An 18309-nucleotide genomic window follows, 5' to 3' on the forward strand; every position below is an offset into this window, starting at 1 on the left:
CACATTATATTTATATTATTATAAGTGAAATTCAAAACAATTAACTACAGGAGTGTAGAGATAATATTAGCTTAAAAAACATTTTGTAAATTCAATGTGTAAAGAGTTGCAGAAATCTTTTAAGTTGTCCTATATGAATAGAATAAAATATCTACTGTATGTTTGTTGGTAGTAAAGAAACATAAAAATGCTGAATTGTAATGTTCAAAACATTGTTGAACAGTCAGTTCTAATTGAATTTTTATCAATTTTGTTTTATTAATTTTTTAAAGATTTAAAATGCAGTGAAGTTTCAAAAATCTGGACTAATTGAAGCTTGACTCTATTCAGATTTTCAAATATAAGTGTAAATTAGCATTTTATACACTATAAACTCTAAATACATTGTAAATCAAGTTCTAAGTTCAAGCTAGTATTTCACAACAAATGTAGAAGCACTTACAAAAATTCAAAATATAATTTACAGAATTATTATATTTAAACAAAATATACACTAATTAAAATTTCAAAATTAAAGAATTTTGAATTCTGAATGAATGAATGTTAGAACATCAACAATGCAAGGATTCATCCTTGCATTGTTGATGTTCTAACATTCATTCAGTCATTCATTCATTAAATGGTCATTTCAACAATGAAATGACCATTAAAGAGGATTAATATTTTTTGACAGCCAAATTCGGAATTTTGATGTCCAGATTTTCAATGCTTTACATTATATTGTTTGAACTTTACTAACATGTTAAACAATCATGAGCTGATACTTCATTGCTTCTTGTTCTTTCTTTTGTTCTTTGTGTGATGAGTTCTATATAGCAATTTTTGCTTAATCTCAAAGAATCATGAGCTGTTTAATAAGAATGAGAATACTTTGGCTGTTCATCTTTATTCAAAAGCACTAAAACATTTTATGTCTCATGATGCAAAATTGGTTTGCGATTTTTTTATATTTTGCTTCTGGTGGAAGCATATTCAACTATAAATGGTAACATTTGTTTTGGTTATAAAAAGGAAATAGTAAATCACAAACGTGATCAAACTTTTTCTGGATGATTATGATGATGTAGAAAACATGTCTGGGAAACATCAGACATGGAATCTTATATTATCTCAGGTAATTTTTAATAAAAACATTAAATATAAATAAATAGCATAGCCATTAATTCTTTGCCAATGTGTTTTGTGTTCTTTAATGTTTACTAGCTTGTATTATGTAATGAAAATCTTTAATAAGATATTTAAGAGTAATAATTAATAAAATTTATCAATCAAAAATTTTACTATTTTTAGTGGTCAGGTATTTGGCATTTCCCTACTTGCACCAGGTTGTCTGGCTGATGAAAGTGAAATTTCTACAACTATTTTAGATTACCTTTTATTAAAAAAACAGAAGGTAATTTTAGCATTAATATTTTTTATATTAGTAGTTTTATTACTTTTATACATAAAATACAAACCAAAGCCTGAATATACATAATAAAAATCAAATATCTGAATAACATGACAGATAATTTACTTGTTCAGAAATTATGAATTTTGAGTACACTTCGGGTAAACTTTTTCTTCCAGAAACTTCTAAACTTATTTAAATTTAAAAGTATAAATGTTAAAAATTAGAGATTATAAGATGTTAGTAATGTCATCTTTAGACTAAAACACTTTAATAATTTAATTGAAAATAATGAAAGTATAACCAAATAAAGCATAACTTAATTTGGTTTTTGTTTTCAATGTATGTAATGATATGACTGCTGCATGCTGCATATTTGAACAAATAACAAATATTACATAAATAAATTTCTATATATATATATATGTATGTATTCAACAAACAAGTTTCAAAGTGATTACAATAAGCAGATTCTATTATATGTATATATAAAAAAATCGCGCGAAACTTCGATTGGCTATAAAAAATAGTTTTCGCAACACAATTAAAAAAATATTTTTTTTATGCGGTGAATAGGGACCGCATAAAAAAAGTCTCACATAGAAAATAACTCGAAACCGTACGAAATAACTAGGAATTGCTTTTTTAACTCCTTGGGCCTTTTTCTGCAACACCTAATGGGGAAAAAATCCTCTAAGAATTTTAATTTTTATATTAATTAATTATTTCCACTTAAATACGAATCTAACATTAAAAAGTTAAAAATAATTGTTAAATAATGATTTTATTTGATAAATATAGCTGCAGGAAGTGTTATTTCATTTAACAAGGTGTGAAATTTCACACCTGCAGTCTAAAGCTGGAGGGGAGCCAACTTACCGCATCTGTTCAAATATAACATAATATTTATGGTTTTTATGCTATTAAAATAAGAGGGGACCGAAATAAACGTATGAGAAAAAAATTTTACTGAATAAAAAACGAAAAAACCTGCTGATGTCATAGAAAACAACCAATAGAGTTTTTAAAAATTTTACAGGAGTCAATTATGTTCCAATTTGATTGAAATTTTCATATACCTCACAAAAAAAAATCGCACAAAACAAGTCGCACAAATAAAAATCGCACAGAAAAAGACCGCACAAAAACAGGTTTTACTGTATATATGTATGTATTCAACAAACAAGTTTCGAAGTGATTACAATAAGCAGATTCTATTATATGTATATATAAAATACTTCTATGCCAGATAAAAGATATATAAAAGTATTAGTTTATTTAAAAATCTATTTTAATATTAATTTATGAAACTATACTATAACTAGAAATTCCCCCATCAAGCATGACAGAATACTTTTTATGAGAAAATAGAGATTAAAGAATTGAGAATAGTAGATATTTCAAGAAATTCAGGAGTTGTTAATATAAACTACTTAATTTGTAGAAATATTATCTGTTGTAACATAAAGAGCAACAAAAATAATTTTACCTAGAGTGGACAAAAATAGTAGAAGTTATAGAGAATTCACTTACACACCCAAACAGATTTAGTTTTTTAAAATAATAATAAAATCTTTATAAAATTTCTTTATACACTACATTCTGAGTAAACACACTATTGTCTTTTAAAAGATTTCCATGATGTCTTCCTTTGGTAGTAGACACCTTAAAATGTTTTGATGATTGATGTTGAAATCATGTTGCTGCTGCCCTTGACAAAACCATTTCTTAATTCCACATTGATAAAACAAAGATGAATTCTATGTACTGTATGTTAGATGAGCGATAACACTTTCTAAATAACAGGCTTGTTAAGCCTGTTATTTACATTTGGATAATAAAATGTCACATGGTCACTATGGAAATATTTGTTAAAAATTTGTTATAGAAGTGACAAGATGATGCTATCTTTTTTTAAATTTTAAATTTTATGAGGTAGATTTAAAATACACCATTTGCCAAAATATTTAAAAATGCAAGTTAAGGGAAATTCCTTCATTGAGCGTGAATGTCATGTGGTCATTGACATCATTGCAAGGTAAGTGCCATCCGAATTCAATAAAATATTTATTCTATAGCTAATATTTCTGCAAAATAAGTAGCCTATACTTTTCATCAGAACATAAAATGAATATAACCAAAATTTCATTAGAATTGGACAAAGATTGCAGTAGTTATAAGGAATTCACACACACAAACACACAAAGACGACATCTTTTATATTAGTAATTTCGTTGAAAATGACAATTTAATCTTGACATTGAATCAAAATTTAAAAAAAAAATAAATTTTTTTTAAACAGTTATCTGTATCTTATACAATATTACAAATTAATTGAGAATGACAAAACATTTACAAACTATTACTCAAACGGATAAACGTTTGATTACTTTTTTTATTTATAGTTAATAGTTTTACTATCAAAAAAGACTCTACATTTATCAATTGTTTTTCAAATTTAATTAGTAAATAAATTAAATCTTTTAAAACGGTGTCTGTATATATTATAAATGAAAATTAAATTTACTAAAATTTTTTTAATTATAGGATTGTTTAATGCATGTTAATAGACTTGTAGTAGAAAAAGCTACAAAACATGGATTTGATATCGAATCAGGAATACTTACAAGAAGAATAACTGCTGATCAGATTGAGAAACATGTAAAATTATTCAGGTAAAATAAATTATAATAATCTGGTAATCAAAACATGACAAATAAAAACTTTTTAAATTAAGTGAATGTATAGTATTAAAAGTAAATTTTCTATAAGATGGTACAAAAAAAGTAGTAAGTCAAAGCATGATTTAATATTGAAAAAATGAGATGACAAAAGAAAGATATTTCTTTGTTTGACCATGTTTGAACCTTTCTTTTATTGAATCTTTTAAATAAAATAGAGTGTTAGAAGAAATTTACTTTATATTAAAAATGTTATCTTCCTGAATAACAATCTAATTGTTTTTGTTGTTTTTAATAGGAAAAATTGAATAATTGTTAACCTTCAAGTTTATGTTATATTTTCTAATATCTACTGTATACAGTATTGAAAGGTTTTCAATACCTTACATTATCATTAGAGAATATCCAAATTATAAAATGCATTTATTTCTCTACATTTTATAGTTATTTAGGTCTGAATCATTTTGATTTTTGTATATTGCTATTTTTGGACTGTTTGGTATAAAAAAAATTAATCAATTAAGCAAAAAATTAATTTTTTATTGAAAATATCAAATAACACTGCACAACAATGAAAATGTTTCGGGCTCAAAATTAATGTACTGTACTCTTATGTATTTCCATCTGCTGAACTCAAAAATCACAATAAAAATGACCGATTAGCTCTTGCTTTGGAGATACAGTGATATGTCATTTTTTTGACTCTACATTTGTATTTTCAGGGAAATTTATTTTTTAGGAGTTGTCACACCTCTCAACTGACATAGCAAAACGTTCTCCATATGTTTGTAAGTTATAAACATAATAAATGTAGCTATGACTAAGTTTAATATTGCTTCTGCTTTTCTTGTTTAATATTTCTGGTTTTGGAGTCCTTTTGAAATGTAATACTGGTTATATCAAAATGCCATGAAAATGTGTAAATTTAGTGAACAATTTTTGTTATATTTGTAGTGAAATAACGTTTTCGTCACAGAAACACAATCTAACACCTCTTGTGAAGACTGCCTATCACCATTATTTTGGTATGAAGGTAGGGGCAGAATAAGTTTTGGGCTCCACATATATGTTGCAATGGTTGTTCAGTTATACTACAAAAATGGCTGAAAAATAAAAAACGGTCTATGGCTTTTGCTGTGCCTAAGGTTTGGCGGGAGCCTACAAACCATACAAATGACTGCTATTTCTGTTTGACTCCTCTATCTATAAAGGCAGGATTGTCAATGAAGAAAAAAGAAACAGTTCAATACCCAAATCTTCCATCTGTTATTCGACCTATTCCACATTCAGATAGTTTACCAGTTCCTACTCCACCCTAACATTATGAGCTTGAAGTAGAAAATGAAGAAAGTGTGGGAGAAAAAGAACCCAACAAGCCTTCCACATTCCATGACCCTGATTTTGAGGTAAAAGATGATACACCACAGACTGAGTTGAGCGGAATTGAGTGATCTTATTCAAGATCAAGACTTGTCAAAGAATAAGGCGGAACTTCTAGAGTCAAGACTACAGCAATGGAATTGTCTCCAACGTGATGTCAGGGTCTCACAGTACAGAGAACATCAGAGGGATCTGCTTCCTTTTTTTGAGAAGAAAAACAATCTTGTTGTTTGCTGTGACATTAATGGCTTGATGAAAGGTTTGAATTTGAAATTCAAACATGTTCAAACATTCAAAAGCACTTTCAATGTTGTCAGCATATGTAATTAAACTGTATCGTTTTCTTTTAAGCCATTAAAATCACATACTGCCACCTATTGTATATCACAGAAACTAGAGCTAATAAAAATTTTTCTTTGTCATATTCGATTTTCTCACCCCAAAATTAGTAAGATTTCACTCATAAAATAAAAGAAACATTCAAAAACATTTTATTTTGTTGTGCAGTGTAATTAGTAATTCAGTAATATCAATGATAATATAAGAAGCTCTAGATGAAACACAAAATGCTTATTTATTTTAATATTATTTTTTGTTTAATTATCATTATCCTAAAATTTTACATAAATTCTAAAAAATTAGAAAGTATAACAAAATACAAAAGCTATAAAAACTATAATTATAGTATTTACTTAAATATTTAGTCATTTTTTGATTTAAATTATGAAATTTGAAATGTGATTTATTTATTTAATTCTCTGACATAAGTCAATTAAAATGTTATTAAATAAAAGTAAAGTATTACAATAAAATAGCCTTTTTAATTAAATTATCAAATGACTAGTATATAAGAGGTAACTGCTGGATGATAGATCAAAACTGCTGACCTTTGAGTAACTGATGTCAAAGTCAAATGTGCTGGTCTTTTTTCTAGCTGGTATTTTGAAAGTTTAGTTGACGTGACCCAGTTGTTGCTGATGATTTTGATATATATAGTAATGTATAGTATTAATATTGAAGCACAAAACTTCATGCTATCACAGAAATATCTAGTAATGATTGTTTTTGCTTTTGTGAGATGAAAAAGAAATATTTCAATTAAGAAAACTTCCGTTTTAATCAATCCACTGGAATAACTTGAAAAATATGCATCCTACAAAAAATCATTGCACAAAAAATGTTAGATTTCAAAGGCACACAAGATGGCTACAGAAAAAAGAATGATTCCAGCAAATAATAAAATAGTTTCATAATGACTTTTTTAGCATTTTTCTTTTTTTTTTTTTCAATGAACTTCTTAGATTTCCAGTAACAAACAAGTGCAGTGTGACAGTCAATTAAAAGTTCAAATGCTCACAACTTCTGATGAGTGCAGCTTTTGAAAAGTCTTAGATAAAAGTTTTTGTTTTTGATGTAGAATTATAATATACAATAAAAAATGGGATTTCCATTTAACATAATGAAGTTGACCTTTGTTTCACTGATTGTAGCATTATCTATGATAAAGCTAATAACCCCATTTATGGCTTCCTTTAAAAGCCTCAAAAAAAAAAAAATAATAATAATAATAAAATAAATTAAATCGCACCAAAAATGAAGTCTAACATTTTTGGTGCAATGATTTTTGTAGGATGCATACTTTTTGAATTATTCCAGTCAATTGATTAAAATGGAACACACTGTATAGTAGATTTATCAATTTAAAATTTACAAGAAAATTTTTTAAAACTTTTTACAATAAGTTAACAGAAAAAAACATAGGGCATCTTTATCTTTCTTCATTCTACATCCTTTCACACCTCAGGAGCAAACAGTCTTATGGCAGAGTTGAAGCTCTTATCTTCCTCAATGTGTAAAACATGTGAAAAATATTTTTATTGGCAATGGCTAAAAAATCACTAATATACATTTAAAATATATATATTAGTATAGTAAATATATATACATTTGTATAATATATATAATGTATATATATTATACAAATAGTGTATATATACAGTATTACTAATACTGTATATATACACTAATATACTAGTGCAAATGTATTATATATATATATACAGTAGAGCATTGATTATCCGAAACAATTTGGGACTGGGGTTGTTTGGATAATCGATTTTTTGGATAACTGATTATGTACAAAAAAAATATATTAACCTATCCCACGTTGAAATTCGTTCAAATCCTGGCGTGTCCTTAAGTACTCTCTCTTGGTTGTGCCAGTACTGCCAGCTAAAACACACACACCAACAAAAATAATATTGGAGTAGCCCAAGACATAGCCAAATATTGCAGCACCACAGCACTAGCGGAAATTTAAATTTGCCGACTGGAATGTTTTCGGTTAACCAATGTTTTGGTTGATCAATATTCGGATAATCAATGCTCTACTGTATTGACATTTCTACTGTATTGACATTAATAAAACTAATAAATGTCTACAATAAAAGGTCAACTCCACAGTAAAAATATTTGTTCCTGAAGTGTGAAAAGGACATAGAATGAAAAAAGATGAACAGGGCCTGTGTTTCCTTTTTGTAAAATTTTCTTGTAAATTTTAAATGTAATATCATTTTGGCTATTTACTAGTGTTTATTAATTTTATTACTGACTATAGATTTATCAATTTTCATCTTTTCGTGGTGCAATCGATAATTTTAAACAAAATTTAATTTAGCATGTTTCTGCAAGTAAATATAGCATTTTAATGAAAAACAGATCATAGTTAGCTTTATATACACTACTTTTTTGAAAGATTTTGGAAAATGTCAATAAACATTGGCTGGCAGTTTTTCTATTGAGAAAACTTTTGAATTATTTTTCTATAACGTTGTTGTATTCTTTGTTATTCTTATAAATTAAAATATATATATTAGTGTTTAAACTACAATATTTGAAAATCTTGTCAACATTAGTTTATAGCTACATTTTTAAAATATGTTTTACTTTTCTTAGGAATAATTTTAGAGCTCTAAATGATAATATTGGATTATTACAATGTGCTTTAGCAGTTGTTCAAACAATGCAACATTCAAACTCTAATATTTTGGATGAAATTCAAAGTACTGAACAATTATTACTTCAAAATTTGGCAATGTCAGCAGAAGATACTTATCGCAATCTTTTATATCTTATTGATAAAAGAAATGAAAGGTATTTTAATAAATATCATTATTATTGTTAATTATCTTTATTTTTTATTTTTATTGTAAAATATACACTTTTCTTTTTACATATGTACATAAAAGATCACTATCACTGTCAATTATCATTTCAATAATTTCATATGTATATATGTTGGACAATGGAGAAATTCTTGGACACCACGAAAATGAACAAAAGTTACAAGTATGTTTTTTCAATAATATTTAATGAAATGTGTAAACATAATTTTAAAAAGTAGTAAGAATTTATTAAAATGTGAAATTATTAAACTTACAATAGAAATATTATTAACTGGAGTAATAATAGGGAGGGACGTGCCTAGGTAATCAAAACCTATGAAAAATAGAATTTTCATTTATCTAATATGTAGTTATATCTCATAGAATGCACAGAAATGAGATTATAACTATTAAAATTGAAATTATCTGTTTCTTACATTGCTGATGGTATAAGAACAATCTAATCCCCTTAGCAATCTAGATTATCATCTTGGTTATTATTTATCTGCTCAGCTTAGAAAAATTATAAAATCAAAAATTAAAATGAAAATATGACAAACTTCATTTCATATCAAAGTGGAAGTAGAGCTTTGGTTACTCACAGAACATTCTTCTGTAACCACAGAGTTTTAGGAATGAATTTATCCAACTTAAAATATATTTTTTAAGTTATTTTGTGCAGTTAATCTAAAAATTAATTAAATAGTGAAGTAAGTATAATATATATGTATATTTGATGAATACGTTGGCTTAATTATGCAATTCTTGCATGGTACAGTTGGCTGAATCATTAAGTAAAGAAAAGAGCATGGGTTTTTGTCTCCATACATAAGTTTACATGTTTTATTTTTCTGAAATAAAAACAAAATCTTATTCTTTAATAAGACCATTTATTTTTACAAAATTAAGTAAAAATGAGTATATTTTAATAAAATGTCAAAAAGTAGAATGTAGAAAATTCTGGAAGAAAAACTTGAACTATGATGAGACTTGAACCCCACTCTTGGCCAATAATCCAGACAACAGCCCAAAACTAAGCTGGCAAATTTTTGAAACTTCTATGGTTATTCATATGTAATGTTGCAACCATCCAACAAGATTTTCTGTGTTATTACGGGAAATATCTACATTCATTATACAGTACATTACTCACCATATCCAGCCATAACAAAATTTATTGAATTACAGCAGTTTCATTACAGTAAAACTTCGTTAAGTCAACGTTTAAGAGATAAAAAAATCCCATCTTCGAGTCTTGTGTCTCAATCAGAATGTCAGTAACATACTGTATCAGTAAAAGGATGTTGAGACAAGTTTGTAATGGCTTGGTGTTGTGTTCAGCATGGAGCCTTAGTATTTATCTTAATTGTCTGTATTCATACAGGATATAAGAAAAAATGTAGATCATGGACCTATCAAAGAGTAGAGGATATATGGAAAAATAGATGTGAGTTAAAAGTATTGATAATTTCAACTTAATGAGACTATATTATATGGAAAACCCTATATACTGTACTTGAGACCTGTAGAGCTTTGATTTAATGCAATTTAATGTAGCAAAGTTTTACTATATATTCTATGCACAGCCCTGGGTGCTTTGGCAATTAGTACTATATTTTCATTCATTTTACAACAGGAATTTTACAAAAAATATTTTAATGTTATTAGTTTTATCTACTGCATGATTAATTATAGAGATTTCTTGTAAGGATAATATAACACATTATAATTAGTAGATAACTAGCTAGCCTTTCTATATAAATCCAAACTGAAACTAGAGAGGGGAAGAGTACCCATAAAACTAATCCATAGTGACTGCATTTTCTTATCCTGTATTTTGTAAATTGTTTAAGATTCATTTATATGTAATGTTCAATGTTTTTTAATGAACTTGAATACAAAGACCCTGATTGATTAGATCACAGTTAATGAAATTTCTACTGAATTAAAATGTTTTAATTCATAATGTAAGAAAATACCTCAAATAATGGCTTATTATGATTTATATAGGTGTTCCCCTACTTACAAATAGGTTAGGTACCCAAGGTTTTGTTGTAAGTTAAAAACTAACCTAGAAAGTACATTTATACACAGAATAATTACTTATTGCTAGTGTTTAATTCTTCGATGTACTGTACTTAATAGAATGCATTATGCTTGTTTACTTGCTTCCTACTGCTTACTAGCAGATATTTCAAAGCAGTTTTTACACCTAATGCACTTAGTTCTATAATATCCAGTTTAGTTTCCATGGTGAAAGATCAACATTTCTTGCATATTTCTTTAATGCTAGATTTACTATTACATTTTGGATGCATTTTTGAAGCACTAATCATAAAAGTTTATACAAATTGCAAACAATAGCAAAAATCACGATTACTCTATCGCCAACTTCAACCCTACTTCATGAGCAGAAATGGACAATATGCAATAGAAATAAGCCACATTAATTATTTACTACTGGCCAAAGACTGATTTCAATGCAAGTGTTCACATGAATTCTGAAGTTCTCTTGCCAAAGTGGCAAGAGAACTTCAGAATTCATGTGAAATTTAAATTATAGATGTTCGGTCAAATTTTTTATGTCTGAAAATTCTTAAGTTGAACATTTGTAAGTAAGAGACCTCTTGTATATACAGAAGTCAACAAATTTACAAATTAAATCAATAAACAAATTATATTTTGTTTGTGATTTCTCTTTTTTCATTTATTATTGATCTCTTGTTGAATATTGAAAAAATAATTTCCAAAGCATCAATAACAAAAGTTTATCAAGATCCCAAGAAAAATACTTTTTTGATAACTAATAAGATTAGAATAAAGATGTAACTCTCTGCATGCCAATTACGTATGATACATTGTTTCCAATGGTAGAAAATATCATACATAAGTACAGTACATTTGTAATATCAGTAAATTAAATTTTATAATACTCACATTTTAAAATAATCTATGTGAGAGTTTGTTATAAATAATTTTGCATCTTTGAATACTTCATAAGATGTCTTCATATAGTAATATGATGAAATATAACTATCTTTAAGATGTTTTAAAATTTTAAATAAATTTATGTGAAAATATTATTTTTTAAGGTGGATATAACAAAATATTTAATCAAATGCAAAATAAATTACATTTATAAAAAAACAGTTTTAAATAAAGAAATTTTTTATTGAGACTTTTCATACACAATAATATAAGTTAGTATCAAATACAGTAGAGCATTGTTTATCCAAAATAATGAAGGTGGGATGTTTTTGGATAACCAATCACACTCAATAGAGAAAGAGTGAAAACAAATATCTTAAATAAAAATATTATTATTGTACTAGAATTAAAATTACTAAAAGGTTTTATTATTACAGCAGATAATCATACATTCACAGTAAATAAAAGAATATTTTACTATTCTGTTTGTACAAAAGTTAAGTGAGCCAATGAATAATGGTGAAAATTCTGATGAAAATACATCAGAATTGTCATTGCAATTCACTGGCTCACTTAACTTTTATTATGAGTATCCTTGTGAAATAATATTGTTCTATGTATTAAAGCTAGCATGTTACTGTGTCCTGTGTCCTATTTTTGTTTTCATTCTAGAAACAATAGATCAATTCCTACACCTGTGATTTCTTTTATTCTTGTTTCATTACAAATTCAACAATTGTTTTTCGACATTGTTACAAATCACTTTTTTATAACATTTTATTAAAAAAGTTAATTATTTTAATTTTTTTAATAGGCAGCATTAGTAGAAGCAATATTCCAAGAATCAAACAATCTGCCATCTTTTCTTACAAATCTCAGTAAGTTACCTAATGTTTTTTAAGCAGATATTTTTAAAATTATTTTATAGTATTTATTTTATTTTGTATTATTCTATTAGTTTTAAAAGTGAACAGAATTAATAATGAAAAATTAGATATGTAAATATAAATATGTTTTTTACAATGTCAAATATAGAATAAGAATAACACAAACTGTCTATTGCATTAAAGTTGGAAAGTACAGGTATACCTTGAGTTACGTTGTTCTAGATTATACGTCGTTTGTCAAAAAAGTATATGGAAAAATAAAAATCAAGTTCAAAAATCTTCTGTAATATGATTTTATGTGATTTACTCAAGTCATTTTATTCGACTTTACATCCATCTGCCACAAATATTGAAGTCGTAATATCACTAGAAAAGTGTTAAATCACATAAAATCATATTAAAATATGTACATTTACAGTAAATGTTAATATAATCATCATAAATCCTAGAGAACGAAACATGAAAACATGTGTGTTTCTGAGTTGTCGTCTTATTTAGTGGTCTTTAAGTGCTCATTATTGGCATTTTCCACCATAGTTTTGACTTGCATCATAACTACACAAGTAAATTTGACTTACGTCGTTTTTCGACTTACATCGCCTCTCCTGGAACCAATTACCGATGTAAGGCAAGGTACCTGTATTTAATTAAAAATGAGTATTTTTGACATTTCAAAATGTTATCTTCAGATTGAGCATACACCATTTGAATTACAATTTTAAAAAAGTATGTTAAATTATTCCAAATGTGCTGTGATTTGAATGGCATGTTTGGAATAATTTAATATACTTTTTCAAAATTGTAATTTGAATGGTATATGCTCAAGTTGAAGATGACAAGTCAAATGATTGCTATATTGAATTGGACTTTTCTAGCTGTTCCATATAGTACTAGGCACCAATTTCAACCAAGAATAGGAAACAGTCCATGCTAGTTGTTACTCGAACAAATTAATTTTAGAGAATCCCAATATATTTGATTTTCTTACTTAATTTAAAAACTTTTAATGAGAGTGAAGACAACATAAATGAAGAAATAGATATAATTGATAAAATACACTTGGGTTCAAAATTAATTCAACACAGACAAATGTGCATGACAAAAATGCAGAAATGAATAGCTGTACATCATAATGAATCAACCCAATCTACTAGTCATGAATCATTCAAATTTCTTCTCTGAAGCATGCCTGATAAGCTACTAATATATCAGTCACACTTCCTCACTGTTAACAGTCTTAACAGATGATTGAATGTCAGAAATGATTTTGCTGTGTATATAGTACATTACATTTTGTCACATGGATGTGCTGCTATCATGTCTCATTTACATGACACTTGAGTGATAGGATAGCACTTTTCTGATTTACATATAATGTAAGTTTCAGCTATTCACATTTCATGATGTTGATTTTACACTGGTTTTGTGTGTGTTGCTTTAATGTTGGACACCAGTGTACTTTACATTAAGTTTAAAATATATTTTATTTTAATAAATTTAAATGGATTAAAATTAGATTTTTAACATTATATTAACTAATATTCTAAAATAATAACTAATTCTTGATTTTTGTGCAGATTTTAATAAATGATAATTTATAATAGTAGGAGATTCTCTGGATGAAAACAGTGTTATTTCTTCTGTCAATACAATATTTTCTCAGCTAAAGAATATAAATTCAGAGAGAAAGAAATTAAAAAAATACAAGTAAGATTAATAATATTATTGATTTTAATATGGAAAATTTAGTGTGAAAATTTGACTATGATTTCATTAATGATCATCTAAACAGAATTAAAGCAATACAAATGTAAATTTTAAAAAATTTATAAAAACAGAAATGAATATTGTTTGCTAATTTGGATATAATGCGATATATATTATACCACTTGGAAATTTTAAACTAAAAATAATTCTTATAAATATTATATAACACTAAATAATTTTTTAAATAAAATTTGCCTTTATAAATTTATTTGAAATAAATTTATTATTAATTATCATTAATTTTACTTTTAATGAATTTTGTATTTTATATGATAGTATCTACATTCTATAGCATATTAATAAATGTATTTCTCTATTATTAATAATAATTATAGGAGACTTGTGGGTTTTTGTTAAACTAAGTGCTTCTAAGCATGCCATCAAGAGCATTGCTAAACTCATTTTTTTGAAGTGCTGTGTGCAGCAATCCTCCCAGCAGTCTTACTGGTTTGAGGTTAAATCTGCAACACTTGTTTTAGTTGCTTTTCTTGCTGCAACAAAGATGACTGCCTCCATAGTGGAAAAGTTGAATTCTTATATGATGTAACAGTAAAGTTGTAAAGTTTCAATTACAATGAATTGATTTTCTGTTTGTACTGATTTTTCCTTGAAAATACTTATTAGTGAAATAAAATCAGATTTGACAAAACTTATATATTTAAAATGTTTTATTATCTACTTAAGAAGCTGCATACACTAAATTAATTTTAATCGTTAATTTAAAATTAATGATTTAAATTTAACTAAATTGAAACATTAATTTTACATCCCAAATAAAGTACTGCATTACAAAGATGGATTACTTTTTACAACGTTTCAAATTAAATAATTCGCAAAACATTTCAACTGCTTCAACAAGATCTGCCATTTTGGAAGTGCAGCACTACTCTGTGTGCATTGTTAAAAGACCTTCAGTAGTGATTGCAGCACTTTTGCAGCAAAAGCAGCAGTGCTACTTCACAACACTGAATTTAACAACAGTTGTTGATATTTGAACAGGTTAGAAAAATCCCAAGAATTTTTTTGAGGGTCCATTCTGGGTTTATTGAATCCCATCCCTCACCACCATTCAATTGTCTCATTGTAGGCATACCTGAATCTACAATGGACTTGATTAAAAGATTGTCCCATAATATTGACACGGTGGAAAGAATTTTAAAAAATCCCTTTAATATTAAAATAGATGCAATTAATTTGAAGTATGACCATTGTTATATTTTTTTACACCATTTACAGCATACAATATGATACATCAAGTTCTAGTGGTCTGAACCCACTCTCCTGTTATCCAATCATTTCAACTATTTATATCAATAATTGACAATCTATCAGCATATTCAGTGGATCTTGCAGGCAAGAGATGCTTATCAACCTGTAATACACCAAATATCATATTTACATTTAAATTGATGAGAAACTAAGTTACACTGTAGATTAATAATTATAAACTTTTCTTATGTTTACTTCTACATCTCCATCTAACCATCCAGCAAGTTCCTAGTTTATAAAAATGGCTGAAGAGTGTGTATGAGTAAAATGTATTCCACAAATAGACTTTGCTAATATATAAATAAATGCTCCTTCTAATGTCAAACCCAAGATTTTGCAGCTGTTTTCTTAAATCATCAAAAGAATAATTGCTATTAAAATAAAGATGTGAGGTAGCAATGACATCATTTTAGTGCAACTGCCTCTCCCACTGAAGTTAATGACAGTATAATAGATATATGGTCCCTTTGTAAAATAAATGAATTGGAAAAAAGAGATATTTAACTTGAAATCTCCTGAACTGTATAACTGTTGAAAATACAAGTGGCCATCAAATACCTAAAATTTTTTTACTATTTTTAGTTTATGAAATTTTAATAGTATATTTTATAATGATGATTATAATAAATGGAAAAATAAACTTAAATTTTTTCCATTTTTTTTAAACGTTGATAATATCCAATGTCAGGTTATCAACTTTCAAAATATGAGTTCAAGCAGGAGTCAATTGAGCCACAAAAAATGAATGGGCTAAAGTGAGACATGCATGTCTTTGTTGTTATATGAAAAATTTCAATGACAAATGAATAGGTCTTCATTGTGCAAAGAGTTTTTTGTGTTTTCTAAAGATGTTCAGATGAAGAAAAACTGTTCAAGGAGTTCAAAATTGCAGGTTGACAGTGACAGATAACCCATAAGATTGCATAATTTGCAACTGCTTTCAAATTTACTTTTAAACATAGATAGCCTGTAGGTTACTTAATTCAAATTATTGTAATCAAAGTCATAAATAATTTATTTTAGATTATTTTGATTGATATATATTATTTCTAAAATAATATTAAGATTCTTTTATTAATATACATCTAAATATATATTGAATATTTATGATTAATGACTGAATAAAATTTATTTATGCAATTTATATAGATCATTATTCCAGCCTGGGGACACAATAAGTCCAGCAGTTTATGTTCCTTTATTAAAGCAACTATTTGAAGACTTGACTAATCCATCAAATGTTGATCTTTCTGATGTAGAATTTCATTCTTCTGGCTTCACAGATTCTTTAAAATCTAGATTCAGGTAAATCTACAATTTATTTACTTATTTTTCATTTTTTAAGATTAATTAGGAATATGTCAATTTATACAATATATTAAATTGAAAACTTTCTGTCTATTTGTTTCATTTTTTAGTATGTTTATGAATATTGCAAAACCTAAACCTACAGATAATCCATGCATCATAGTATTTGTTTTGGGTGGAATCACAGCAACAGAAGTTCATCAAATTAGAGAGATTGTAGCAAATTCTTCTCATGAGGTTATTTCTTTATTATTATTCCTGTAGGCCTTATTAGTTATTATTTTTTATTAAAGTTTGCTTTTCTTCTTATAGGTAATTATTGGTAGCACAAGACTTGTAACGCCAAATGATATAATAGAAAAAATTTTTAAAAATTCAGATTATGAGAAAAATTGAAATTTAAAAAATTGTTTTATATAAAAAGTATTTTTATTAATTATATTAATAAAAATGTACAATAATGATTGATTATAAAAAATGTAATGAACAGACAGGAACATGAATTTAGGTGTATAATATCGTCATCCTGATCTTATTTATAGTTGCATTTTATAATTTAGTTATATACACCCAATTTCTGCTTTTAAAAGAAATTTTTTGAGGTCTTGATTTAACAGATTTTAATAAATTTCTCTTTAAAAATTTTTATTTGGTTTTAATTTTAAGAAAAAATTTTCATACTTCCTTTTCTAAAAAGTGTTTTTTTTTTAAGAATTTGTATTTAAAGCTGCTACACAATTGCAAATAAAACTTAAAATTGGGAAATTGGGCTGTTTTTTTTTTTTACTCTTTCCACCATGTGCGCATTAAGAGGGCTTTTTTAATAATAACCATCTTGCATTCAAACAGGTCTACAATAGGGATGACCGGGTAATGAGGAATGGAGCTCCTCATATTTTTGTGCCTTCATCTGGCGACACACATCCTCATACAGAGTAATCTAATAGAGGTAGGTTACATGCTGTTAGGATATTGTTTGCTCAAAATGACCTCTAAAATAAACTTCGTAAGTGGCAGGACATCATCCTAGATCACTCTGTATATCAGTGATAGAATATTTTTATTTATTTAAAAAGAATTCAATTCTAAATATTAAACAAAGGAAATAAATTACATGCAAACGTAAAAACAAAACTTTAAAATTTAAAAGTGATAAACTATAAAATAATAATGCATAAGCAAACGATAACTACTTCTTTAATAATAGAAAATCTTCACGAGAGCTTGCCCATTGGCAAATTTCCCAAGTCTTACGTTGTCTTATTCCATTAATCCAATCCAATCCAATCCAATCTATGAAATGAATCAAATTCTCATAGAATTGCAAAATCAGTTACTTATTAAAAATGTTGACGCAAGCTTGTTTATACCATTAAATAAAACTTAACAACTGGCATCATGTCTAAACATGACTAAGATTGTGAAATCATTTGATAACTGACTGGAAGTTTAGCCCATTAAAAAAAAAAGGTCATTATATGTAATAATGTTTCTTTTCTGGTTTTGTAAACTGTTGTTCTAAAGATATGAAAACA

The 18309-nt window shown here is 26.7% G+C and overlaps 1 protein-coding gene across 1 annotated transcript in view; it reads left to right on the forward strand.

Moving 5' to 3' along the window:
- Positions 1 to 17267, forward strand: part of LOC136986900 (sec1 family domain-containing protein 2-like) — a 31579-nt gene extending 14312 nt beyond the window's left edge. The window contains exons 8-16 of the mRNA XM_067284530.1: positions 1291 to 1393; positions 3938 to 4065; positions 8407 to 8604; positions 8700 to 8799; positions 12358 to 12421; positions 14035 to 14137; positions 16616 to 16771; positions 16885 to 17011; positions 17087 to 17267. Of these exons, the coding sequence (XP_067140631.1) occupies positions 1291 to 1393; positions 3938 to 4065; positions 8407 to 8604; positions 8700 to 8799; positions 12358 to 12421; positions 14035 to 14137; positions 16616 to 16771; positions 16885 to 17011; positions 17087 to 17170 (1063 nt within the window). The 3' untranslated portion in view covers positions 17171 to 17267. The remainder of the gene's footprint in view (positions 1 to 1290; positions 1394 to 3937; positions 4066 to 8406; positions 8605 to 8699; positions 8800 to 12357; positions 12422 to 14034; positions 14138 to 16615; positions 16772 to 16884; positions 17012 to 17086) is intronic.
- The last annotated feature ends 1042 nt before the right edge of the window (positions 17268 to 18309 follow it).

This window comes from Centruroides vittatus, unplaced genomic scaffold (genome assembly GCF_030686945.1).
Source record: "Centruroides vittatus isolate TY-2023 unplaced genomic scaffold, ASM3068694v2 scaffold_1319, whole genome shotgun sequence".
Lineage (NCBI taxonomy): Eukaryota > Metazoa > Arthropoda > Arachnida > Scorpiones > Buthidae > Centruroides > Centruroides vittatus.